Source organism: Myotis nattereri (assembly GCF_964212035.1).
Source record: "Myotis nattereri genome assembly, chromosome: 2".
Classification (NCBI taxonomy): domain Eukaryota; kingdom Metazoa; phylum Chordata; class Mammalia; order Chiroptera; family Vespertilionidae; genus Myotis; species Myotis nattereri.
Genome location: NC_138076.1, coordinates 86,501,952 through 86,528,489, shown reverse-complemented (window position 1 = coordinate 86,528,489; position 26,538 = coordinate 86,501,952). Strand labels below are relative to the sequence as shown.

The window sequence follows — 26,538 nt, the reverse complement described above, 5'->3', positions numbered from 1 at the left end:
AAATTCATCCATGTTGTGTATTGCTGAGTAATATCACACACTTTAATATAAAAACAACTTGTTTATCATTTTCCTATTGGTGAACATCTGGGTTATTTCCAGTTTAGGATTAATATTATAAGTAAGGCTGCTATAAACATTCTTATATAAGATTTTTGGAGACATACATTTTCTCTTGGAATTCCTTATGTCATATGGTAAGTTTGTGAATATATAACTGCCAAACAATTTTCCAAAGTAATTAAGCCATTATACTCTATCAGCAATGAATGAGAATTTTGGATGCTCCAATACTTGATACTGTTAGCTCTTTCTTTATTATTATTTTAGCGATTCCAGCAGGTGGTTTTCATTTTCATTTCTCTGCTGACTAATGTTATTAAGAACACTTTCATGTGCTTATGAGCAATTAGTATATCTTCTTTAAGAATGCATGTTCAGTGCTCACTTCGGCAGCACATATACTAAAAATTGGAACAATACAGATAAGATTAACATGGCCCCTGCCTAAGAATGACATGCAAATTTATGAAGCATTCTATATTTAAAAAAAAAAAGAAAAAGGAGAAAAAGTATGCATATTCAAGCATTTTGTTCACTTTATTGGGATGTTTCTCTTTTTATGGTTGATTGGAAAGAATTCTCTCTATGTTCTAAAATAGGAGTATTTGTCATATATAGGCAGTCTGATGAATATAATTTTTTGGTTGTGATAAAGTCAAAATCAATGCATTTTTGGGTCCTGTCAAGAAATCATTGCCCAAGGTCCCAAAGATACTTTCCTGTTTTCTTCTAGAAGCTTTGTGATTCTTTTGTTTTTTAATATGTTTTTACTGATTTGAGAGAGAGGAAGGGAGGGGGCAGAGAGAGAGAGAGAGAAAGGAAGAAACAATGATGTGAGGGAGAAACATCAATTGGCTGTCTCCTGCACATCCCCTACCGGGGACCAAGCCTGCAACCCAGGCATATGCCCCGATCAGGAATCGAACAAGCAACTTTTCAGTGCTCAGAAAGATGCCCAACCAACTGAGCCACACCGGCCAGGGCACTTTATGGGTTTTTTGTGTGTTGTTTTTTTTTATGTTTTAAGTATCTGACCTATCACAAATTGGATGTGAGAAAGGATTTAACTTTTTTCCCATATCAATATCCAGTCATTCAAATGCCATTACTCAAAAACATTTTCATTTCCTCCACTGAGCTGCATCAATGCATTTCTCAAAAATCAATTACACATATACATGTGGGTTTATTTCTGAATATTATTCTGTCTCATGATCTACTTGTATATTTTTATACCAATATGATACTATCCTTACATTAAAAAGAAGGAAAAAAAATTGTGTCAGTTTGGATTTATCAAATTGGTTCCTCATTATTAGTTTCAGGTTAAACTTTTTTTTTTTAAATCCTCATCTGAGGATATTTTTCCATTGATTTTTAGAGAGAGTGGAAGAGAGAGGGAAAGACAGAGAGAAATATCAATGTGAGAGAAACATATCAATTGGTTTCCTCCTGCATGAGCTCCGACCAGGGTCTGGGTTGGGGAGGAGCCTGCAACCTAGGCATATGCCCTTGACCAGAATCGAACCCAGGACCCTTCACTCCGCAGGCCAATGCTCTAGCCACTGAGCAAACCTGGCTAGGATCAGCTTTTTAATAGTAAAAGTTAAAGGTGATGTTTTACTTTATAAGGAAGCATAGCATCGTTTTGTCCCATTATCCGTGATGCCGAGTTTGATCACTTGGTCAAGGTCTAGTCTGGCAGATCTCTCCACGAAGATACCTCTCTCTCCCTGCAACAGATAGTATCTGAAGTGATAGGCTGAAGCCAGGTGGGGTAACCGCACATTGATGAACACATGGCACTGGTTATAAAGTAATTTTCTAATGTTATTATTTCTTCTATGTTTATTAGCAGTCTTTCCTGTCTAAAGAAGTATTCCCTCCCCCTTTTTCTCCTTTCCTCTTTTTCCCCCTGCTCTCCTTCACAACTCCCTCCCCCTTTTTCTTGTCTTTGAATAACAGTATGGTCTTCTAGATTCTTTTTAATTCAGTTATCATAACCAAATACCATTATTATTTGGGGTGTTCAAATTGCCCATGTTTGGCCAGTGGAGTACTTCCTTGTTTTCTTACACAGATCTACTGGCTCTCGTTGCTTTTTCTCTGCCCTAGGGAGAGACACCCTAGCCTAGTTCTTCATATATATTCATACAGATATAGATATAAAACAGTAAACAGTACACCCTTCACCTGAATATAATTTTAAATCATGAGTTCGTACTGATACCTCCAGTTTAAAATCCGATACCATAAAGTTCTGGACAAAAAAGGGGCCACATACTGATAACTGGAACAGTGAGCTGAGGTTTTTTCCCCCTGGTAGTGTTTTGCGATGCTGAAGAATGAGCTCCAAGGACCAGAAGATTTAAGCAAAAGTGTGGAAAATTTATTACAACAGATTCAGACTCCCTGCATGGGGGGTGGGGGGACCAATAATGGCCTGCCCCCCTAAAGTCTTGTAGTCCAGGGACATATATTTGCTGCAAGCCTGCTTCTAGATCTATCTGTGTTGTCATCTGATGGATTCCCTCAGTTGTTCTTGCCCAGAAACGGACCTAAACTTTCCCTGTTTCTGTGTTCTTTCTCTGTTCCTGTGCTGAACTTTCTGTTTCGTCCACCTTGTGACTGCTGGCCCTCCCTTGTTTTCCCATGCCTCCCGCTTTGAGTCCAAAAACATTTTATTATTTCTGCTTGGTTGGCTCCTGTGATTAAGCTGCTCAGACTGCTGTGTCTGCGTGTCTGCCCCTGCCTATGCTCCACCGGCCTTTGTTTCCCGGCTGGACCTGCCCTATCTGCCTGTTTCAAGTTAACCCTTTCAATACTAAACTTAAGGAGCTCAGAGAAGGCCTGCATGGAGATGGGTTCAGGGGCTTAGCATGAGACGAGCTGCCACTGCCCAATGCTCCCCTCATTGCAAAGTTGGTGGGGTCCCTTAGAGTTTAGGAGATGTGTGCCTGTGGGGGAAGGAGAAGGGGAAGGTAAAACAGGGGAAGGTAACGCTCCCGTTTGTCTCAAGGGTTGTTTTCGGTTTTTGTTTGTTTTTTAGCCTCACCCGAGGATATGTTTTTCATTGGTTTTGAGAGATCAGTTGCTTCCCATACATGCTCAGACCAGGGATCGAACCTGCAGCCACAGTATGTGCCCTGACCCAGAATAAAACCCACCACCTTTTGGTGTACGGAATGACGCTTCAATCAACTGAGCCAAACCAGTCAGAGTTGTCTCAACGGTTTTCTCTCTCTCTTGTGGGAGGTAATCTTAGGGGAGGTCTTAGGGGAGGGTTTCAGCAAAATATTCATCAGTTTTCCAGGTGTGCTTTTTCAGGGTCCTGATCTCTACTGATTGGTCAGTGCCTGGGCAGGGTGTCGTTAGTTAATGCAGCTGGTCCTGGCATCACCCACCTGGTGTTGCTGCTTTTCTGGGCCTGAAGCTGAAATATAACTGAGGCCCAAATGTTGTCTCTAGGGAGGTGACCTGTATCTTCCGTAGATTGCTCTGCAGTTTGTTCAGCTATCTCTCAGTTTCCACTTGTCCTGGCTTACTGGCCTGTCTCACCCTCATGGCTATCTTGTTGCCCAAATACCATCTTCATGTGCTGTAAATGTTGTTTTCTATCCTATACCCATCGATGTAAAATGAGTATTTGTCTCTCCATTTTACTTTTTTCCAATCTCAGATATCCCCCCCCCCCTTTCATTTCTCCGGCTTTCCTAATCCATGATGAATGAATTTCATATAACTCCCCTTACATCTCCTTTTGTTGTAGGCAGTGGGAATGGCACCAGGTGTTAGACCAGTGGGTTCAGACCGGACCTGGGTTCAGCAACTTCGGTACTTGAGTTCTGGCTAGGAAAGAATTCAGAGACAAGGCCCAAACTATAAGAGAACACTTATTTGGAAAACCACAGAGCGGAAGAAGAAATTCATAGAAGAAACAGGCTGAGGAAACAAGTTATAGAGGCAAAGGAGGGACCCTTGGAGCTTGGGAGTGAGGCAGCTGATCAATGCTGGCCTCTCACATTGATGTTTCTCTCCCTTCCTCCCTCTCTAAAACTCAATAAACTAGTCTTTAAAAACAACAACAGTTCAGTAATTAGAAGTTTGCCCTGCCCTATAGATAGGTCAAAAAATGTTTTCTGATAATCTCCTTTATGAGCAAGGCCCCTGACTCAAGTTCTTCATAGTTAAGGGTGAGTGGGAGGCAAAAGTTACTCTCAAGCCAGCAAGGTTTTGGTTGACTTTATCTCAAAGCAGTCTGCATATCACAGAGGCACATCTTGAGGGGACTTGTTCTGAACCCCTAGGTACATCCTTCTAAATGATATGAAATTAGAGTACTGTGTTCAAAAGTTACTTAAATTGCATTTTAATATGGCTATATTATTAATTTGATATATTGTTGGGTTTATTTTTATTTGCATTCATTTTAGAGTTTGCTTTTTTCATTCTTTTTTATTCAATTCCATATTTAATGTAGCACTCCCTTTCTATTCTTTGTACTCTGTTCCTACTCACCTCTGCTCAGTAGCCATTATCATTAGTTCCTACTTTATTCTTCCATCCTCCCCAAATTAAGGATATCCATGTGTTCATTATCTATTGCTGTATAACTAAGCTTAGCAGTTTAGGACAACAAACATTTATTATCTCATAGTTTCTGTAGGTCAGAAATCCAGAGGACCTTAGGTCAATATCTTTGGCTCCAGGTCTGTCACCAGAATGCGATTGAGGTGGTACTTGGGGTTACAGTCATCTCAAGGTTTGACTGGGGGAGGATCAGCTTCGAAGCTCACTCCACCTGGCTCTTGGCAAGCCTCAGAAGATCCTCTTTCAAGCTCACTCCTGTGGCTGTTGGCTGACCTCAAATCCTTACTGGCTGTCAGCCAGTGTCTTAGTTTCCTGGTAATTTGCTACAACAAATTACCACAAACTGGCTGGCTTTAGAAAATAGGAATTTATTCTCTCACAATTCTGAAGCCTAGAAGTCTGAAATCAGAATGTCTGGAGGGCCATGTTCCTTCCAAAGACCCTAAAGGAGAATCTTTCCTTGTTGTCCTCCTAGCTTTGAGCAGTTGCCAGCTATCCTTGGCATTCTTGGCTTGCAACAGCACATCTCCAAATTATGCATCTGCCTTCACATGGCATTCTTCCCTCTGTGTCTGTGTCTCTCTGTCTCCAAATTTCCTTCTTCTAAAGATACCAGTCATTAGACTAGGGCTCACGCCAATCCAGTCGGACTTCATCTTAACTTGATAGCATCTGCAATGACGCCATTTCCAAATAAGGTCACATACACAGGTACAGGGTGGGTTTGAACTTCAACCTATCTCTTTGGGCATCACAATTCAACCCATAGCAGCTGGAGATATCGGTTTCTTGCACTGTGACCTTTTCATAAAGTTATTCATAATATGGCAGCTTGCTTTGCCCTCAAGTAAGAAGAAAGAAAGAGAGAGAAAGCAAGATTCCAAGATAAAAGCCACCGTCTTTCTGGAACCTAATTTACCAGTAACATCTCACTACTTCAGCTATATTCTATTTGCTAGAAACAAGTCCAGCCCTACTGAAGGGGAAACATTACATTAGGGCATAAAAACAAGAAGCAAGGTTCAAGGCCATTTAGAGGCTGCCTACCACAATATAGACTTCTTTTTTCTTTCTTTTTTTTTTGTTTTTTTAAATATATTTTATTGATTTTTCACAGAGAGGAAGGGAGAGAGATAGAGAGAGTTAGAAACATCGATGACAGAGAAACATCGATCAGCTGCCTCCTGCACATCCCCCACCGGGGATGTGCCCGCAACCCAGGCACATGCCCCCGACCAGAACCGAACCCGCGACCTCTCAGTCCGCAGGCTGACGCTCTATCCACTGAGCCAAACCGGCCTCGGCGACTTCTTTTTTCTTACCTCTCCTTCTTTCTTACATGGAAGGCAGCGCATTTTTTCCACCTTGCTTTTTTCACATAACAACATATAACATATCCTGGAAATCACTCGAGGGCAGTTCGCCAAGGCCTTTCTCACCCTTTATTACTGCAGCATAGTTCACTACGTGGATGGACTCAGGAGATTCATTCAGTTTTCTATGTGATAGCAGAATCCTAAGATAGCCCCCAAGATTCTTGGCCCCTGGTGTACACACACCTTCTCCCAGTTATTCAGTCAAACACTAATCTAGGTATAGCTATGAAAGAATTTTGCATATGTTGACCCTATGACCGGGAGATTGTCCAGGGGGCCTGGTCTAATGTTACAAGCCCTTTAAAAGCAGAGAGCTTTCTCTAGCTGATCTCAGAAGAAAAACCAGAGCTTCCAATCACAGGAAGGATTTGATGAACTGCATGGCAATGAAGGCAGGTGGCCTCCAGGAGCTGAGAGTGGCCCCAGGCTGACACCCATTAAGGCAAAGCAACCTCAGTCGTGCCACCACAGGAAACTAAATTCTGTCAACAATAGGGATGAGCGTAGGAGCAGATGCCTTCTCCTGAGTTCTCCGGATGAGAACTGACACTGGCCAAAAACTTGATTTAAGGATATCGTGAGCAGAGAACACAGCCACACCATGTTCACTTCTGATCCACAGAACTGTGAGTTAACAAATGGGTGTTGCTCTAAACTTGTGGCGATGTATTATGCAGCAATAGAAGACTAATACATGTCACATATAGGTTGTTTGCAATATTTTGCTATGACAAATAATGATATGATGAAGAAACCTTTGCATATACTATTTTTATTGGAGGAGGTGTAGCTTCAGGGTAAATTCCCAGAAGTGGGATTGCTGGGTCAAAGAGTAAATGCATATGAATAAAACCTGCATCTCTTGATGCAAAATGCTCCTCCAGCAATCTTTATATGCAATGATTTATTCAAACCAAACAGGCCTTATTTCCATATTACAGAAGCGGGAACTGAGATTCCAGGAGCTAACTAACCTATGCCAGAACCAGGGCCCAGGCCCATCTCGCTCTCATGCCCTTCTCCTGTTTCTCTAGCTCAGACCTCAGTTTGGGCTTAAACATCCCCTTTTCTACTTTCCAACTTGAACTCTGCATCCCTGGAGTTATGTTCACACACTGTTTTGAAACCAATACAATTTGGACCCATTTGAGGTATCACTTGAATCTTGCTGTAAAAAGAAGTCCACATTTCAGTCATTATGCTGTGTACCTGAAACTAATACAAAATAATATTAATTGTAAACTGTGGTTGAAAAATAGATTTTTTTAAAGCATATCAAGAATAAGTAACTCTTTAAATTTTACTCTCAAATTAAACTTGTTTTATCATACTTCCAGCATTTATTGAGGTATGTGCGTATGGCCATGTCAGGTAGCTCATTTGGTTAGAGTGTCATCCCCACATGCCAAGGCTTTGTGTTCAGTCCCCAGTAAGGGCACATGCAAGAATCAATCAATGAACACAAATTAACGTCTCTCTCTCTCTCTCTCTCTCTCTCTCTCTCTCTCTCTCTCTCCCTTCCTCGCTCTAGAATTTTTTTTTTCAATAAATTAAAATTTAGCCCTAGCTGGTTTGGCTCAGTGGATAGAGCATTGGCCTGCAGACTGAAGGGTCCTGGGTTCGATTCCAGTCAAGGGCACATGCATGGGTTGCAAGCTCAGTCCCCAATAGGGGGCGTGCAGGAACCAGCCGATCAATGATTCTCTCACACCATTGATGTCTATCTCTCTCTCCCTCTTCCTTCTTCTCTGAAATCAATAAAAATAGTTTTAATTAATTAATTAATTAATCAAAATTTAAATGTGTATGTGCCTATATTAGGCTTATATTCATATTTTATAGTTTTCCCAGAAATGAGCTTGTTCTTTTTGAAATGTAGCTAAAAGCCCTAGCTAGTGTTGCTCATTGGTTAGAGTGATGACCCATGCACTGAAGGGTCATGGGTTCAATTCTTGGCCCTGGTAGGGCCTTGTTCAGGAGGCAACCAATGGATGTGTCTCTCTCACATTGATGTTTCTCTCTCCCTCTCTTTTTCTCCCTCTCTTCTCTCTCTCTCCCTCCATCTCTTCCACTTTCTCGAAAAATCATTGGAAAAAATATCCTCGGATGAAATATACTTAAGAAGTTGTAAAACTAAGGTGACTTTTGATTTGAATGGCATAATTTGGATAACTGAATGATGTAAGTTTGTTGTTGTTAAACTGACAATCAGTGCTTCTACTCTTTAAAATGACAATATTCAGAAGTGTATTTTTTTAAAAAAGTCCAATCCCCAGCATGTGGGAAAAGTCATTGAAATGCTTTCCTTTCTAGTGCAGGGAAAGAAGTACATGACTTTTCCTACCCCGCCCCCGCCCTCCTCCCTCCCCCCCCCCACCACCCCTCTCATCTCACCAAGTCCTTTTCAGACTCGTGACTATAAGGCCGTGCATTCAAAGGCATTGGATTTCCCCTTTTCCTATAGATCCTTTAGACACCTAAACTCCACAGCAAAGAGTAAAATAATTACAATCTGGTCCTTTTCAGAAGTTTGCTGATCCTGCTTCAAGCTTAAGCATAATTTGTGTTTAAGTATTCCAATCTGGCCTTAGCCAGGTAGCCTAGTTGGTTTGAGCATCATCCTGATATGCCAAGGTTGCCGGTTCAATCCCCAATCAGGGCACATACAAAAATTAACCAATGAATACATAAATAAGTGGAACAATCTCTCTCTCTCTCTCTCTCTCTCTCTTTCTCTCTCTCTCTCTCTCTCTCAAATTAGTAAATAAACACAACTATTTTAAATAAATAAATATTCCAGTCTGGTCTCTGCCTGTTGGGGTTCATTTGGTGAAGAGGGAACAGCACAGCCTTATGACAGCCTGTGGTGGCAGAAGTAACTTTCATGAGACTCACATAGACCTCCTGGCAGCCTGGCAGGGCAGACTGTGCCACAGTTCTCTTAGTACAAACCACGTAGCTTACAAGCTTAACCTATTTCTCTTGCACCTTCACTTTAAAATCACAAGTATAAAATCAATTGCACATTTCAAATTGTAATAACAAGGTAATCTGTCATAGTCCCTAAAGAGTATAATTTATGTTTTTATTACAAACACTTTACATAAATAACATATACAGACTGTCTTACAATTCAAGGTTAATACTAAACATTTAGTACTATGGGTTTGATTTAGTTCATCTTATCTGTATTGAATTCTAAACCTTTTGGGAGTTACATAACCCAACCAACAACAGAGTTGTCAGCTCAAGTCAGCTGAATAATTGGATAATGAAAAAAGTCAGGACACTGATGAGATTGTTTATCTTGAAAAGATATGAGACTGGGACCCAACCTGGGAGCTAACTCTAGTTATGTGTCCCCTTTAAATGGAGCAGTTGTGTCTAATATGTAGCAGGGATCTCAAGTCTAAGCCTTTCATTTGGAATTTATTTTCTCTACTTTCATCCTTGGGCATTTTGCTCCCACAAACCTAACTTGTTTGTGTCTTGTTTTAACTTTTATAGCCTGATTAGTGGAGAGAGAGAAGCAAGTCACACTTAAACGACTAAGAATAATAATAACTTCAAACATTTCAACAGCGACACTGGAAGCTAGCAAACAATGCAGCAATGACTTAAATTTGAGGCAAACTGTAATACCATATCTCACCAAGGGAATAACAAAGGTATAGCTAATTAAAGAATTGGTTACTAATGAAGTATCCTTAGAAAAACTAGTGGAGGATATACTTTCTTAAAACCAAAGCATAGGGGGGAAATGAAGACACGGGGTCCAGGGAATAGAGGAGATCCAACACAGGAGGGTGGGGAAAGGACTTCCCAAGATGACAGTGAAAATAAACTTCAGGACAATAGCAACTGTCCTTGATTGGAGCAGAAGTACAAAGAGATCCTGGGAAAAATGAAACTGATAAACCACCTGATGTTCATGAAAGTCTTGATAGGCTTTATCCTTCTAATAGAGAGTTTGGGGATGAATTAGAAATAGGTGACCAGCCCTGCTGGTGTGGCTCCCTTGGTTGGAGCGACATCCTGTGCACTGAGACATGGCAGGTTTGATTCCTAGTTAGGGCACATACCCAGGTTGTGGGTTTGATCCCTGGTCAGGGCACATGTGGGAGGCAACCAATCCATGTTGCTCTCTCACATCAATGTTTCTCTCTCTCACTCTCTCCCTTCCTCTCTCTAAAATCAATAACATAAATAAATAAAAAATATTTTTTTAAAATAGAAAAGGAATAGGTACCCAGAAAAATAAGACAAAAAAAATTTTTTAGTGAAGACAATTATTAATACCAGGGAAAACCAGAGGTTATAAACCAAAGGAAATACACTACATCACTCAGCTGTAAATAACATTCACAAAGTTCGAGTAATTAAAATGCTATATATTGCCTAGCCTGTGTGGTTCAGTGGTTGAGCATCTATCCATGAACCAGGAGGTCTTAGCTCGATTCCCAGTCAGGGCACATGCCAGGTTGCAGGCTCGATCCCCAGTGTGGGATGTGCAGGAGGCAGCCAATCAAAATATTCTCTCTCATCATTGATGTTTCTATCTCTCTCTCCCTTTCTCTTCCTCTCTGAAATCAATAAATTGTTTAAAGGCTCACTACATTTAGGTAAAACCAGTATTGCTGAATAGGTAAGAGTGTAAAATTAAACATTTTAATATTTCTTAGGAGTTTTGTCCTAAGGTTTAGACTCAGCACTTTCAATTAACTTTTAGTGAATAATACAGTTTTAAAAACACAATACCAACAGACCAAAAAGGCTGATTATTTGCTCTATGGCTAGATATATCTAGATATATCTATGGAACACTAAGAAAACATGATTTAAAAGTCAATCTGAACCTTGATTGTAATGGTCTGCATGTTTTCAGTCAATCAGTTTACTAAATATTTTACTAATTTTCTGGGTTGCCTTCATGTAAACACTGCCTGAGAAAATCATCAGATCAACGTTTATCAGAAGCAAAATTAAAAAGGCAAATTGCAATCTCCAACAGACAGAATGGCTTTTTCTATGAAAAAGGATTTGGGGAACTGTAAGTGATCTGGGACGCCTCATGCTTAGGGCACAACAGGTGGCTGCTGTGGGGTAATTGTAGGCAGAGTGCTCTGCAGCGGGCTTCTTAGGGGTGTGAGGGAGGTCCGTGCCCTGGCCCGTGGCGGTAGAAATGCCCAGGAATGTTCAAGTACACTCACAGAGCGCCTGGGGACAGCTAAGCGGGCTGACACTGTTCTACCGTTGGTAACAACCTTCCCTGTGAAGCCACTTTCTCAGTTCTTGGAACTTGCCCTAGGCGCAGACTGCCATGCTCCATCTTTGCCTCTGATAAAGAGTGTACGTGAGCTTGGCAAAGGGACTCTGAACACTCCCATGACATTATCATCCTGCTAACATTTGAAGCGGGTCAGGGCAGCAGCAAGGCCTGAGGCTGGCAATGTTCAAATCTGAGCAGTTCCGACAGGGCCATAGCTATTTATGTCCATGGCTTTCAAACTTGTTAAACTGTAACCCACCAAGCATATTATTGCCTGGCCTGTGTGGCTCAGTTGTTGGAGCAGGTCCCGTGCACCTGAGGATTACAGATTGATTCCTGGTCAGGGCACATACCCAGGTTGCAGGTTTGATCCACAGTTGGAGTGTGTATGGGAGGCAATTGATTCTCTCTCTTTCCCTGTCCCTTCTTCTCTCTCTAAAAGCAATTTTTAAAATAGCAAATAAATAAATAAGAAACATTTATTTTGCACCATAACCCAGCACACACAGACACACACAGACACACACACACACACACACACAAACACACACTACCGACACAAACATTTCAGAAAAGAGTACTTACTATGACTACAATGTACTCTGGAATTTATTATTCCATTCTCTCTATTTCTCCTTTTTAAAAAATATATTTTATTGATTTCAGAGAGAAAGGGAGAGGGAGAAATAGAAACATCAGTGATGAGAGATAATCATTGATCAATCTGCTGCTTTCTGTACGCACCCCCCCCTCCCCAACCAGGGATTCAGCCCACAACCCGGGCATATGCCCTGACCCGGAATCAAACCGTGACCTCCTGGTTCAACTATTGAGCCACACTGGCCGGGCTTTATTTCAGTTTGTGTTAAAACTGTTCTAAACCCCCACCTGAAAAATACTGGTTATAAAAGTCAAGTCAAATCAGACCCTTTTTGAGTTCTTCTGTCATTTTAGGGGCCTAAGTGGCCCTCCTTTTTTATTAGTCTCTAGAGTTAGAGAAGGTTGGTGGTAAACAGAGAGGCAGCCACAGTTTGATTGCAGGCAACGCTCTCAGAGTCTTTTATGAGATGGCAATACTTGCCTGGCGCCTTCATGGGACTGTGTGAGGACCCAGGGAGCTGCGTCTGGGACTGCGGTCGGCAAACTGCAGCTCTCGAGCCACATGCGGCTCTTTGGCCCCTTGAGTGTGGCTCTTCCACAAAATACCACCTGCAGGCACGCGCGTACAGTGCGATTGAAACTTTGTGGCCCATGCGCAGAAGTCGGTTTTCGGCCTGGGTGAGTCTATTTTGAAGAAGTACTGTTGATATTTGGCTCTGTTGACTAATGAGTTTGCCGGCCACTGGTCTGGGTCAAGGACGGGTGAAGGGCTTTGCAAGTAAAAGTTGTTGTTCGGGTGGAAGAATGATTGGCCCTCTGAAAATCCATCTGGAGGCCTTAATCTGGAAAATTCCTCTCGCAGCAGGGGGTGAACTGAAGAGAGATTCTATTTTCTATTTTCCAAAGCCACTCACGACTTTGTACTGTCTCGGTTTGGTCATCATTTGTTGTTTTGTGAATGTAACTGCTAAGCCATCATAACATGGTTAAACAATAAATCCTCAGCAAACAAGCAGCTTCCCGCTGAGCTTCTGCAGCTGAGGGACATTAGAAAAGTGGAGGGTTTTGAGAATGGGGGTAACAATTAGCCAGGAAGGTATCTTTTTGTTATGTGAAGTCTATAACGCAGGTTAGGTCCCTAAACCCATAGCTCCCGAGTGAGTCTGGAGGCAGCTGCAACGGTTTTGTCAGCGCGTGGGAGCAGATCACCCCCAGCATCCATGAAAGCACGTCTGTTGGGTCTGGAAGGAGGTGATGACTGTACAACATTGTGACTGTGTTAAATGCCACTCAATAGGTGAATTTCATTTTTTTTTTTAAATGGGGAAAAAACATATAGGAACACTTACACCCAGAGCAATAAATATGTAGGTTTTTTTTGTTGTTGGATCATTTGTTCTAGTTTTCTGGCACTCTAGATAATCAAAGCAGAAAATTATTTTTAGGGTTTTAACTTGAAAATAGAAAGGCAGATAATCCTTTATAAATAGTAAAACAACTGTAATCCAAAAAAATTTTAAATGGCCAGTTTGACATGTCTCAGCAGATAGCCTCGAACTGGGGATCATTACCTCCTCTGCAATCTCTCTGGGAGCTTACATCCCCACAGCCCCCACCTGAGGTAACCAGGAATGGCAGGACATGGTCCATCACCCGTCACACTCATGGACCGAGGAAGCCATTGCTGGGCCGGACAGAGGCCTGGAGTGGCCTTGAGCAAGCGTCCGCCCCACAGGGGCAGCTCTAGTGGACCCTGAAGGCTATGCAACGGGTACTCTCCTGGGATGTTCAATAGAAGGCACAAGGAGAAAGTCTGCTGGTGAAGGCAGGAGCAGTAGCTTCAGAGGCCAAATATCTAAGTCTCCATCGTGGTGGAGCCCCAAAGCAGGGATTCACAATCACCAATTCTGAAGCCTTGCTTACCAGTTATTGTTGTGATGATGTCACCAGAGCTGCTATTGAAGTAATAGGGTGATGACCTCATCTGGGTCATCTTACAAGGCCTGACCCTGTAGCTTGAGACAACTTTCTGACTCCTGTAAGTAACGTGAGGAGGTGTCTGTGCTTTGAAACCAGGAAGAATCTAATCTATACTAATAAAAGGAGGGTAATATGCTAATTAGATCAGATAGGCTGGATATCTTCCGATATCCTCCAGACAAAGCCACAGTGGCTGTGAGGGCTGGCAATGGCAGCAGCAGCAGCAGGGTGATGGGGGTGACGCCTTCCCCTGATCGGCCCGGTCACCTCCCACAGAGGGAGGCCAGACTGTGGGGAGCAGGCCTAAGCTGTCAGTAGGACATCCCCTGAAGGATCCCAGACTGTGAGAGGGGGCAGGCGGGCTGAGGGCCCCCCCCCCCACCCCAGTGCATGAATTTTCATGCACTGGGCCTCTGGTTTACATATAAGTGCCACCAAAGGAAGCGACCAACGGATCTGGGCTACTCCCTGCTTCCCTGACAAAGGCTGGTAGGGCTTCTCCCTAGGGCAGCGCATTCCTCAGCTTCTCTGCTTTGCCAGCCTCCACTACAGAAGCTAAAAAAGCAAAGTACTTCTTTCCCCAAACTTCTGGAGCTAAATGTGGCCAAGTGTCAAGTTGGAACTCTTGGGGGGTAAGGCGAGAGTCTGAGGAAACTTTTACCTCTATATAAAGTGTTACCAGTGAGCTGACAAGACCTTGGTTCTTGTCTTCTTGAAGGAAAGATTTCAATCAAGAGACAAAATGCAGCAAAGAAAGCAAGAATTTATTGACCAAAGCAAAAAACACACTTAGGACAGTGAAACAAGGAAGGGCATAGAAGACGCAACAGGAGAGCCTAGGCTGGGCCGCTTTGGCTCACTGGGAAGTCAGAGAAAAGGGGGCCTTGGAGACAGGGTCAGGGGGTGAGCCCGGGACAAGCTGCTGCTGCCCATTGCTCCCCTGGTTGTAAATCTTGTGGGGTCCCTTTGAGGGAAGAAGGGGGAAGGGAATGGTGCCAGTGTGCTCCCCTGTGGGAGAGCCTTCGATGGGCATTTATCTTTCTCTTGCAGGCAGGAATCTTAGGGGAGCTCTCAGGGGAGGGTTTCAATAGAATATTCATCAGCTTTCCAGGTGTGCTTTTTCAGGGTTGTGGTCTCCACTGATTGGTCTGCACCAGGGGATCCTTAGTCAATGCAGCTAGTCCTGAGGTAACCAAGGTGTCACCTGTCTGGTTTTGCTGCTTTTCTGAGCCTGAAGCTGACATACAACCAAGGCCTAGATGTTATCCTCACAAAGAAAAAGGTCAAGACTATACTTTTAGGGATCATTTCTATAGTTCGTTACTAGAGAAGTTTCTCTGAACATGTAGAGCACCCGAAACCACGAGGAGGAGATGCAGCATTCTCTCCTGAGCGTGAAGCCGGCTCTCGGTGTTGCTTCGGCAACTGCCACTTGCCATTGATGATCGTTCTTCTCTCTCTCGGGGGAGAAGAGGGAGAGGATGCATTCTGAGTGGCTTTCGGTTTAAAAAAAAGAAAAGAAAAGAAAAAGGTCAGGGGTCTAAACCGCATGACCAGCGATATGCTAGGGGAGGTCTTTGTTTTCCCAGTTTTGCCCCTTGCTAAGCACCCAGGGCTTTCTGCCTGGTGACTTTCTATACTGGCCCATTGTCCTTGCTCTGCTCATGTCTGTCTAACTGCCTATAACAAAAGGACCAGGCCCAGGATTAATGGTCATTGGCACTGCCCTCCCCGATCCTCCTGCCAGTTTACAAACACGGTACCTGCAGCTATGGAACAAAATAATAATAGAAGACTCACAAGCTAAGAAGGGCAGGACAGAGAGAGAGAATCATAAGGGTTCTTTTAAAAAAAATTTTTTTAAATTGATTTCAGAGAGGAAGGGAGAGGGAGATAGCGATAGAAACATCAATAATGAGAGAGAATCATTGATTGGCTGCCTCCTGCATGCCCCACACTTGGGGTCAAGCCTGCAACCCAGGTATGTGCCTTTGGCCAGATCGAACCTGGGACCCTTCGGTCTGCAGCCCGACGCTCTATCCACTGAGCCAAACTGGCTAGGGCCATAAGGGTTCTAACTGGCATTGCCAGCAGCTTCTTACCTTAAGACTTCTTGTTCTGTTAGAAAATTACCACTTTAACTAGGTATCTTTACTTGCAGTTTTCCCAGCTGATAACACTGTATATGTAAAACTAATAACAAAATATGTCATTATCTATCTATATAATAGAGAAATATGCAAATTAGCCGGGATGCTATAACGTCACGACCGAACAGCAGGGACCTGAGGCTGCATGGCACCTGGCCGAGGGCGAGAGACCTCAGGACATGCCCCTTGCCCCGCAGGGCTTGACAGGGGACCTCAGGCCATGCCCCCCCACCCCAGCTCCAGGCTGGGAGACCTCAGGCCATGCCCCTCATCCCAGCGCCAGGCTGGTGGACCTCAGGCCGTGCCCCTTGCCCGGCGGGGCTTGATGGGGGACCTCAGACCATGCCCCTGACCCCAGCTCCAGGCCGGAAAACCTCAGGCCATGCCCCCCCGTCCCAGCGCCAGGCCGGTGGACCTCAGGCTGCACCCCCTGACTGGTGGGGCTTGATGGACGACCTCAGGCCACACCCTCCACCCCGGTGCTTGACTGGGGGACCTGAGGCTGCACCCTCCACCTGGAGGGCCTTGATGGGGGTGGGGCCAGCCAGGTCTGGGTCTCCTGCATTTTTGAAGCGCGTGCGGGTGGTGGGCGGGGACTTGACTCTGGGTCCTGTGGTGCGCCCCAGACTCTGACAAGAGGAAGATTTTCATATACATTTTTAATGTATTTTTTTTATTGATTTCAGAGAGGAAGGGAGAGGGAGAGAGATAGAAACATCAAGGATGAGAGAGAATCATTGATTGGCTGCCTCCTGCACGCCCCACACTGGGGATCGAGCCCACAACCTGGGCATTTGCCCTGACTGGGAATCAAACCGTGACCTCCTGGTTCATAGGTGGATGCTCAACCACTGAGCTACTCCAGCCAGGCTTTCATATATATTTTACTAATTTTCTTTCACCTCTGACATTTCTATTGTAGGGAAAGGGCAAATAGCAATATTAAAATATTTCCTCTAGCCCTAAGCGGTTTGGCTGAGTGGATAGAGCATCGGCCTGCAGACTGAAGGGTCCCAGGTTCAATTCCGGTCAAGGGCATGTATCTTGGTTGCAGGCTCATCCCCAGTAGGGGGTGTGCAGGAGGCAGCTGATCGATGTTTCTCTCTCATCGATGTTTCTAACTCTCTACACTTTCCCTTCCTCTCTGTGAAAAATCAATAAAATATATTTTTAAAAAATTTTCCTCTAATTAATTCCCTTTTACTGTGCACAAATATCATGCACCCAGCCACTAGTAGATTTATAATTTCCTTAAATAAACTTTTAAGCAAATCACATGCTTGCTATTCATTCCACAGTAGAACCCAATCATTCCAACTGCATCTTATACAAATGGGAGTTTTAAAAATCACTGGGTTTTGTTAAGAAGAAGCTCACAGTGTACCCAGCCTCTGCACAGGTCAGTGCCCAGGCTCTGCAGAGGTGCCTGAAAGGGAACGATTTATGTTTGAATGCGCCTCCTCTTAAACAGACCCTGCTGTATAGTGTCATGCAGTAAGAATATGAAAAAAGTTTCTGTTCATAATTAAGCATATTTAACCATTACTTATGTCAAAGGGAACTATTCTAGAATCAATGCAGCCCTATATAAAATTATCAGGGACCGATTCTTAGAGAAATATGCCACACTCATATTAAATGTCTTCCCAACATGTTCAATATATTTATGCCCTAAAGAGTGCCTACTTAGCTAGCCCACATAACATGAGCTCTAAGTCTAACACTCAGCAAATACTGGTCAACTAACAAATTCCTCTGCAGACGGCAGAACCTCAGCAGCCACATTTCAGACCGTTGCTTAAGCTGGAACTGATCATGCTGTGCTGGATTTCTCTCATCACCACCGCCCCCCCACAGGTCAAGGCCATTCTTCCTGGATGGTCTGAGTCATATGAACATGCGTTCCAAGAGGAATGTGCCAAACTGTCCTCCGAACACCAGCGAAGGGTTTTGAAGTGATAGAGGTATCTATATGACCAGGAACCCTGGGCCTTAACTTGGATTTTCCAGCAGCATGGGAAAATTCTGCAGCCAGAGCTACAAGGACCCACATTTCACCATCACCCTTTCACCTACTTACCTTAAAAAAGTTAACTAGACCTTGGCTGGGGCATATCGATCTATCTATTCAAGAGAATGCCCTCCACACTTTGATGTCTCTTTTCCAGATTTAAAAAAAAAAAAAAAAGTAGTCCTACATAAACAGGATGACCCTTTCCCCAAATATGTTTCCTTTCATCAGAATTCATGGAAAAATCAAAACTAATGAACAGAGCCCAGGCCAGGTGGCTTAGCTGGTTGGACCACCATCCTGTATACCAAAACGTTTTGGGTTCAATTCCTGATCAGGGCACATACCTAGGTTTTGGGGAGGCAAGTGATTAATGTTTCTCTTTCATATTGATGTTTCTCTCTCTCTTTCTCTCCCCCTTCCTCTATCCCTAAAATCAATAAAAACATATCCTCCAGTGAGGATTAAAAAAAAAAACAACCCTAACGATTTAATAAATTGGGGTTTGTGTGGATTGTCCACTGTCCTCTTTCCATTTATGATATTAAAAAACAATCTTGGTGGAATAGCCACAAGTTGTGACCATATCACATGCAACAAGATGTGAGTGCTTAATAAATGTTAGGTAAATTCTAATCAGTAAAGCCAGCCAACCAGGAGACTTACAGGATTCATCTCAGGATTGTTTTCTGTCCTTCATTTTCTATGCGAATACTGTGGAAACGCCATTAGGAGTTGTTCATGATAGATGTCTACAAGTGAGCACTTTATTACTTGCTCTCACCCACTAGCAACACTGTACCTTAACATGAGCCATAACAGCTGACTCGCCTGCAAGAATAAGTAGAAGGTAAGTAGTCTGGGCTGTTTCTACAGCCTGCCAACAGGAGGGACGTAACAAGACTCTCCCATGTGGGACAATAGGATTTTTCTATTGCTAATTTTGTCTGACTGCAAATTTAACTTCCTTTGAAGATCCACATTCATTTAATTCTCTGGTCTGGGAAACTTCATTTCCAGCCACAAGCGTGTATCTTGAATATTGAGTCTTGTTTCCTTTTGTGTTTAATAAAGTAGAGAATGAAACAGAACAAGAGAAAAGAAGAAAAAGAAAAAAACAAACCTGTGGAGAGCCCAGCGTCGACCTATGAACCAGGAGATAGTGGTTCGATTCCTGATCAGGGCACATGCCCAGGTTGCAGGCTTGATCCCCAGTGTGGGGGGTGCAGGAGGCAGCCAATCAATGATTCTCTCTCATCATTGATGTTTCTATCTCTTTTTTCCTCTCCCTTCCTTTCTGAAATCAATAAAAAAAAAATATATTTTTAAAAACCTGTCCTTCCCATCTCTGCTTCCACAACATAGCCTTCAGATCTCCCTTTCCTTCCTCCAATCCCTGTGATTACATTTAGTGCCCATCCAGATAACACAGGAAAATTGCCCATCTCAGGATCCTTAATCATATTTGCAAAGTCTCGTTTGCCATGTAAGTTAACATCACAAGTATCAGGAAATAAGACTTAGATATCTATGAGAGGCCATTATTCAGCTGTCCACAGTACATACCCCTAAGTGTGACAAAGCAGTTACCCGTCTAAGAGTTCTCAGCAGTAAGTTTCCACCACAGTATCAGGCACTATTTCATTTTAAAATGAAAGGCCAGGTTTAAAACATTATTCATTGTTAACTTGAACAGATATTCTATCCCATTCTCTCATTGTTTAATAAATGAAGCCTTAAGAGTTCAATTTTCTTTAGTTATCACAATATGAATTAGACACTTGGCAATTACCTAAATAATTTGAGCCCTGGTTTTTTATGTCAGATGCTCTGATTTTATCTGAATAGGCTGTTTGTTTTACCCAATCTCTATTTCCTTTTGTGTTAGCTAGGCCAACTGGTTCTGAAGCAATAACTTTCCAAAGTTTTTAATTAGAAATTGGAACTTAATACACACAACTGATATCACACTTAATCTCCTCTATCATCTGCTTTTATGACTTACGGAAAATTCACTAGGCACTAAGAAAAGAAATGAATGCAAATAAGTATTTACACAACCGTCTAGGTCTCATTTCCTCAATGTTTTATTTTCATAAAATCTTATTGTTTATTTAAACCAATATAAAGTTATAGAATGGGGGGGGGGAGGGATGTGATGACAGCCTAGTTTCAAGGCATTCATTTAGTTGTATTTTTTCTTTTGTTTTTGTCTTTTATTTTAATAAATCTTTATTGTTGAAAGTATTACATATGTCCATTTTTTTCCCCCATTGACCTCTCACACTCCCCTTCCACCCCAAGCCTTCACCACCCACTATCTCTATCCATGGGTGGTTGTATTTTTTAAAAAAATATATTCTTTCAGCCCTAGCCAGTTTGGCTCAGTGGATAGAGTTGGCCTGTGGACTGAAGGGTCCCAGGTTAGATTCCGGTCAAGGGCACATGCCTGGGTTTCGGGCTCAATCCCCAGTAGGGGGCGTGCTGGAGGCAGCCAATCAATGATTCCCTCTCATCATTGATGCTTCTATCTCTCTCTCCCTCTCCCTTCCAATCTGCAATCAATACAAAATATATAAAAAATAAATATACAAGTAAATACTGTCAGATGAAACATGCTATAAAGAAAATAAAGCAAGATAGAGAATGGTGGCAGGGCAGGGTGTGGAATTCCATGTTAGATGGGTGGCCGGGAAAAGGCATGTCTGAAAGGAGATTGGATGAGAACACCAGCTTAACACATCTGAGATAAGTAGAGAGAACAATACATCTGAGAATTTTCAGCACAGGCAATAGGAAATGCAATGGTCCTGAGACAAGTGTGCTTGGGCTGTTTGGGAGCTGGTGTGGCGGGAAATGGAGTGATAGGAGATGCTATAGATTGAATGTTTGTGTCTTCCAAATTCATATATTAAAACCTAATCCTTCTTATGAAGGCATTAGGAGGTGGGGCCTCTGGGAAGTGGCATTTTAAAGGACCTTATAAAAGAGACTGCAGAGAGCTCCCTCACATTGGGCCATGTGAGGTCACAATGAGATGGCCATCTTGAACTAGGAAGCAGGCTCTCACCAGACACTGAATCTGCCAGTGCCTTATCTTGGACTTCCCAGGCTCCAGAACTGTGAGAAACAAATTCTTATTGTTTATAAGCCACCCAGTCTGTGGTATTTTCTTTTCTTTTTTTTAATCCTCACCCCAAGGATATGTTTTTATTGATTCTAGAGAGAGAGAAAAGGAGAGGGAGAGAAAAACATCAAAGTTTCACATCCATCAGTTGTCTCCCATAAGCGCCAGGACTGGGGACTTTACCCGCAAACCGGGTATATGGCCTGACCGGGAATCGAACCCATGCCTCTTCAACTGCATGGGATGGTGCTCTAACCACTTGGTCCACTGGCCAAGGCTATGGTATTTTCAATAGCAGCCCAAACGGGCTAAGTCAGGAAACAAGGTCATACAGCCAGGGGAAGAGTATACAGACATTTTTATTCCCCAGCCTATTACCATCCTTTTTCTCTGTTTTTAAATAATTTTAGTTTGCTTACATTTCTTTTATCACACGCCACAACAACAGGACACGTGTAGGGACTGTGGTTGGTAGTCACCATATGGTTTAGATTAGCTTTGGACCTACCTCCGTTATCATGTGTCTCACTACTTTGTGTACTTTGTGCACTGCAGGTACATGTATGTATGTCCCTTCTGCTCAGCTGACCAGCACTGTGGGCTCCTTCTGGTAGGGTCATGTCCGCTTAGGTGTACATCCTCCACACGTGGCACCAGGCCTGCCTGTGCTAAGTATTCACAATATTGACCAACTAAAAGGCGAATGAGGCAGCTCAGCTTCTCCCAGCTGTGTGTCTTCACAAATCAAATGGCAGTGCAGAAATGGAGCATTTGCAAGACCCATATATATGCTGTCTATAAGAGACCCACCTCAGGATGAAAGATACACACATACTAAAAGTAAAGGGATGGAAAAAGATATGTCACGCAAATGGAAAGAAAAATAAAGCTGGGGTAACAATACTTATATCTGACAAAATAGGCTTTAAAACAAAAGCTATAGTAAGAGACAAAGAAGGACACTACATGATGATAAATGGAGCCATCCAACAAGAGGATAAAGCCCTTGTAAACATTTATGCACTCAACATAAAAGCACCTAAATATGTAAAGCAAATCTTGATGGACATAAAGGGAGAGATTGACAGTAATACAGTCCTGGTAGGGGATTTTAACACTCCATTGACATCAATGGATCGAACTTCCAGACAGAAAATCAACAAGGAAATGGTGGCCTTAGAGAAACCAAGATGGCGGCATAGGTAAACACCGGAAATTGCTGCCTCCCACAACAACTTCAAAAATACAACGAAAAGACAAAATGGACATCATAGGAAGGCTGGCTGAGTGGAGATTCTACAACTAGAAGGAAAGAGGAAAGCACACTGAGACTCAGAGGAGCTGCAGAAGTACAGTGCAGAGGTACGGAGGCTCAAGCTTGCGGAAAGGGGCTGGCACCTGGGGATGCGGCTGTCTTTTTGAGTCAGGAGGTAGTCACAGGCTCCCGAATGCTCTGAACTTCAGTTCTAGGAAGTCTCTGGGGACCCAGGACTCATATGGGGAGACCCTGGACTGTCTGGCAGCAGGCAGAACTCTGAACTTGAGGGCGTCTTTCCCTCAGAGGTGCTTGCAGCAATTACCGGGACGCTGAGACAAGGGGCCCCTTAGCACAGGGCTGAGGATCAGTCATAGCTGTTTGCTCCACCCTGTTGATTCCCTGAGACCCCGCCCCACCCAGGTTGCAGCAGAGGCTTTTGCATATGAATGCCCTGGCCCTTTGCAATCTGAAAATTACCTAACAAATTGCAGCTGGGCCAGACAGACCCAGAACTTCCAAGAGAAGGCCCAAGACCCCACAGCAGCTCGCATTGCTTCACAGCTGGGCCTCATCTGGGCACCTCCAAACCCCCAAAAAGGAAGGGGAATCTGCAGATCTCTTCGTAGCTCCTGCTGGGTAGCCTCAGGCAGAGGCTAAATTAGCACCTCCTTAGATCCAAGTGCCAGTGTACCCAGTGGTCAGAGTGGGACCATCTAGATTACAACTCCTCAGATCCATAAGGGACACACTCAGGGGGCAGACTCAGTGAGCACCAAAGCCCCACTGAAGCAAGTCTTTCCCCAGAAGGGTGTCTTCAGCACAGAAGTTCTCCCACTGCAGACACAGCTGATTCTCACAGCCAATTGGCCTGGAGGTCAATTCCTCCCAGTGATACCTACAACAATCAAGGCTTAACTACAACAAGACTACACCAAGACTGTGCACAAAGCCCACAAGGGGGTGCACCAAGAGTGTCCACCTCAGGTAATTGGGGAGGCTGAGCCACTGGGCCCTATAGGACACCTAGCACACAAAGCCACTCTACCAATACAGGGAAGCATAAAAAATGCGGAGACAAAGAAACAGGTCACAAATGACAGAAATGGAAGAAAGCAAACAACTGGATATAGAGTTCAAAAGCACGGTTATAAGGTTTTTCAAGAATTTTCTGAAAACCACTGATAAATTTAGTGAGACCCTGGAGGATATGAAAAAAGACCAACTATAAATTAAGCATACACTGACTGAAATAAAGAATAATATACAGAGATCCAACAGCAGACAAGAGGATCCCAAGAATCAAGTCAAAGATTTGGAATACGAAGAAACAAAAAATACCCAACCAGAAAAGCAAAAAGAAAAAAGAATCCAAAAATATGAAGATAGTGTAAGGAGTCTCTGGGACAACTTCAAGCGTACCAACATCCGAATTATAAGGGTGCCAGAAGAAGGGAGAAAGCAAGATATTGAAAACCTATTTGAAGAAATAATGACAGAAAACTTCCCCTACCTGGTGGAAGGAATAGACTTACAAGTCCAGGAAGCGCAGAGAACCCCAAACAAAAGGAATCCAAAGAGGAACACACCAAGACACATCATAATTAAAATGCCAAGAGCAAAAGACAAAGAGAAAATTTTAAAAGCAGCAAGAGAAAAAAAGTCAGTTACCTACAAGGGAGTACCCATACGACTGTCAGCTGATTTCTCAACAGAAACTATGCAGGCCAGAAGAGAGTGGCAAAAAATATTCAAAGTGATGAATGCTAAGAACCTACGACCAAGATTACTTTACCCAGCAAAGCTATGATTCAGAATTGAAGGTCAGATAAAGAGCTTCACAGATAAGAAAAAGCTAAAGGAGTTCATCACCACCATACCAGCATTATATGAAATGCTAAAAGGTGTTCTTTAAGAAGAGGAAGAAGAAAAGGGTAAAGATAAAAATTATGAACAGCAAATACATATCTACCAACAAGTGACTCTAAAAATCAAGTGAATAAAAAATCTGATGAACAGAGTAAACTGGTGAATATAATAGAACCAGGGGCATGGAGAGGGAGTGGACTGACAATTCTTGGGGGGAAAGGGGTGTGGGGGGAGCAGATTATATAGGCCCAGATTATACTTTGAAAGCCTGTCAAGTGACAGTGGCTCCGACTGGGTGGCCCACAGCATGACCAACCCTGGGGAGCAGCTGGCACAGCCTGAGGACAGCCCGGAGGCAGGACCTCTGCCCAGGACATGTTCACTAAGAGGCACACCACCAAGACCGAGTCTCTGGTCATCCCTTCCACCAGCTCCAAGGGGAAACAGCCCGCCTGCCAGGGCTGGAGCAGGTCCCTGAATGAGTCGTCCAACAGCCTGATCAAGGAGCGCTGTCCAGTCCCACAGAGCCAACTGCAGGTCCCCAGGAAGACTGTGTTCGACCAACTGAACCACATCCTCATCTCCAACGACTGTCTGCCCAAGAACATCATCCTCATCAACACCTCCAACAGGCAGGGGCAGTCCCTGTCGGACGTCCTGCAGCCGCACACGCTGCCCGTCGTGTGCACCAGCTCCATGGTGGATGTCCAGGAGGCCTTCAGCTCCATCATCTCCTGGATACAAAGATACCGCAACTGCAATACCGAGGCCCCGATGCCAGTGAAGATCTCAGTGGCAGGGGATCAGCACTACTTCAGCACCGTGCTACGGGTCTTTGTGGAGCAGCTGTCCCACAAGGCCCTGGACTGGCTGGGCTACATGCACTTCCTGGTCATCCCGCTGGGTTCCCACCCCTTGGCCAGGTACCTGGGCTCCGTGGATTGCCGCTACCACAAACTCTTACAGGACCTGGCCTGGTGGGAACTGTTCTACCACCTGGAGGCCCAGGATGCTGTGCAGAACATTGTGTTGAAAATCAGAGAGTACATCACAGGGGCCAACTGTGTCCTCCAGCTGCCCATCGCAGAGGCCATGCTCATCTCTAAGCCGAAGAGCCCGGACGAGCTGACCTCGCAGAAGCTCATTCCCTTTGTGGGGGCAGTGAAAGTTGGAAGAGTGGAGCCAATTTCAGCCACGTCAGGAGATTCACCTAAAGCAGGCCCCTCATGCTCCAATGTGCTTCTGTCCACCGCCAAGGAGGCCACACACAAGCTAATTTCCTTGTCATCAGTGAGTGGGGGCCTGTCCTCCCTCAGCCAGAGTGTGGGTGCTGAGCTGATGGAGTTGCAGGTGGATTACTGGAAAGCAGCCCAGCTTACAAACAGGAAGAGAAAAGGGGAGAAGGAAGACCTGCTTGCTACCAAAAACACACTCCAGTGCCCCTTCCGGTCTCTCCAGGTCAGCAGGCTGCCCAGCAGTGCCGAGGCTGCAGCCACGCCCACAATGTCCATGACTGTGATCACCAAGGAGAAGAAAAAGAAGGTGATGTTTTTGTCCAAGAAAGACAAGGGCAAGGACTTGGAGTCCAAATTCCAGTGCATCCAGGGCATCGGCCGCTTGGTCTGCTCAGCCCAGAAACCAGGAGCACAGGCAGCGGGTCCTCATTGACGGTGTGGAGTGGAACGACGTGACGTTCTTCCAGCTGGCAGCCCAGTGGTCCTCACACGTCAAGCACTTCCCCGTCTGCATCTTCGAACACAACAATTCTACCTCCCACCCCTGCCCCTCCACCTGCCCTTCACCCTGCCTGGGCCAAGCCCAGAGGACCCAGCTGCTTTTCTGTGAACAGTTCAGTTTACTACAGACACAGACTCTGGAAACACAGAGAAACTGTTTTGAGTTTGAATGCGCTCACAGCCTGGAACCTCAGGGGGTTGCCCTCACTGAGGCCCCCAAATGCTCTGTTTAATAACCAGAACACTCCGGCAGGTGGGAGGTCGGAGGGCAGTGCTGAGCTGGAGCATCATGGAAGGTGTGTTTTGGCCTCAGGATCCCCAGCACTGTCAGTGAGAAGGCTTCTGGCCTTGGAGACCTGCCCCTCCTGGAAACCAGGGCTCTGCTTAACCCTGGGAGCTGGCACCAGCCTGTGCCCAGACTCAGAGCTGGGCGGCCAGAGGCAAAGGGCTGGCCTCCCATTGGGGCATCCGGAGCACAACACGGAGGCCAGCCAGCCCAGCCTTGGACCCCA

General features: G+C 44.2%; 1 protein-coding gene across 1 annotated transcript in view; it reads left to right on the top strand.

Moving 5' to 3' along the window:
* The window catches only part of LOC308513762 (phosphofurin acidic cluster sorting protein 2-like), a gene marked incomplete at both ends in the record, with an annotated part of 30,493 nt that extends 4,234 nt beyond the window's left edge, over window positions 1-26,259 (top strand). The window contains 3 exon segments of the mRNA XM_081083903.1: window positions 24,558-24,643; window positions 24,646-25,922; window positions 25,924-26,259. Coding sequence (XP_080940029.1) covers window positions 24,558-24,643; window positions 24,646-25,922; window positions 25,924-26,259 — 1,699 coding nt within the window.
* Window positions 26,260-26,538: the final 279 nt, after the last annotated feature.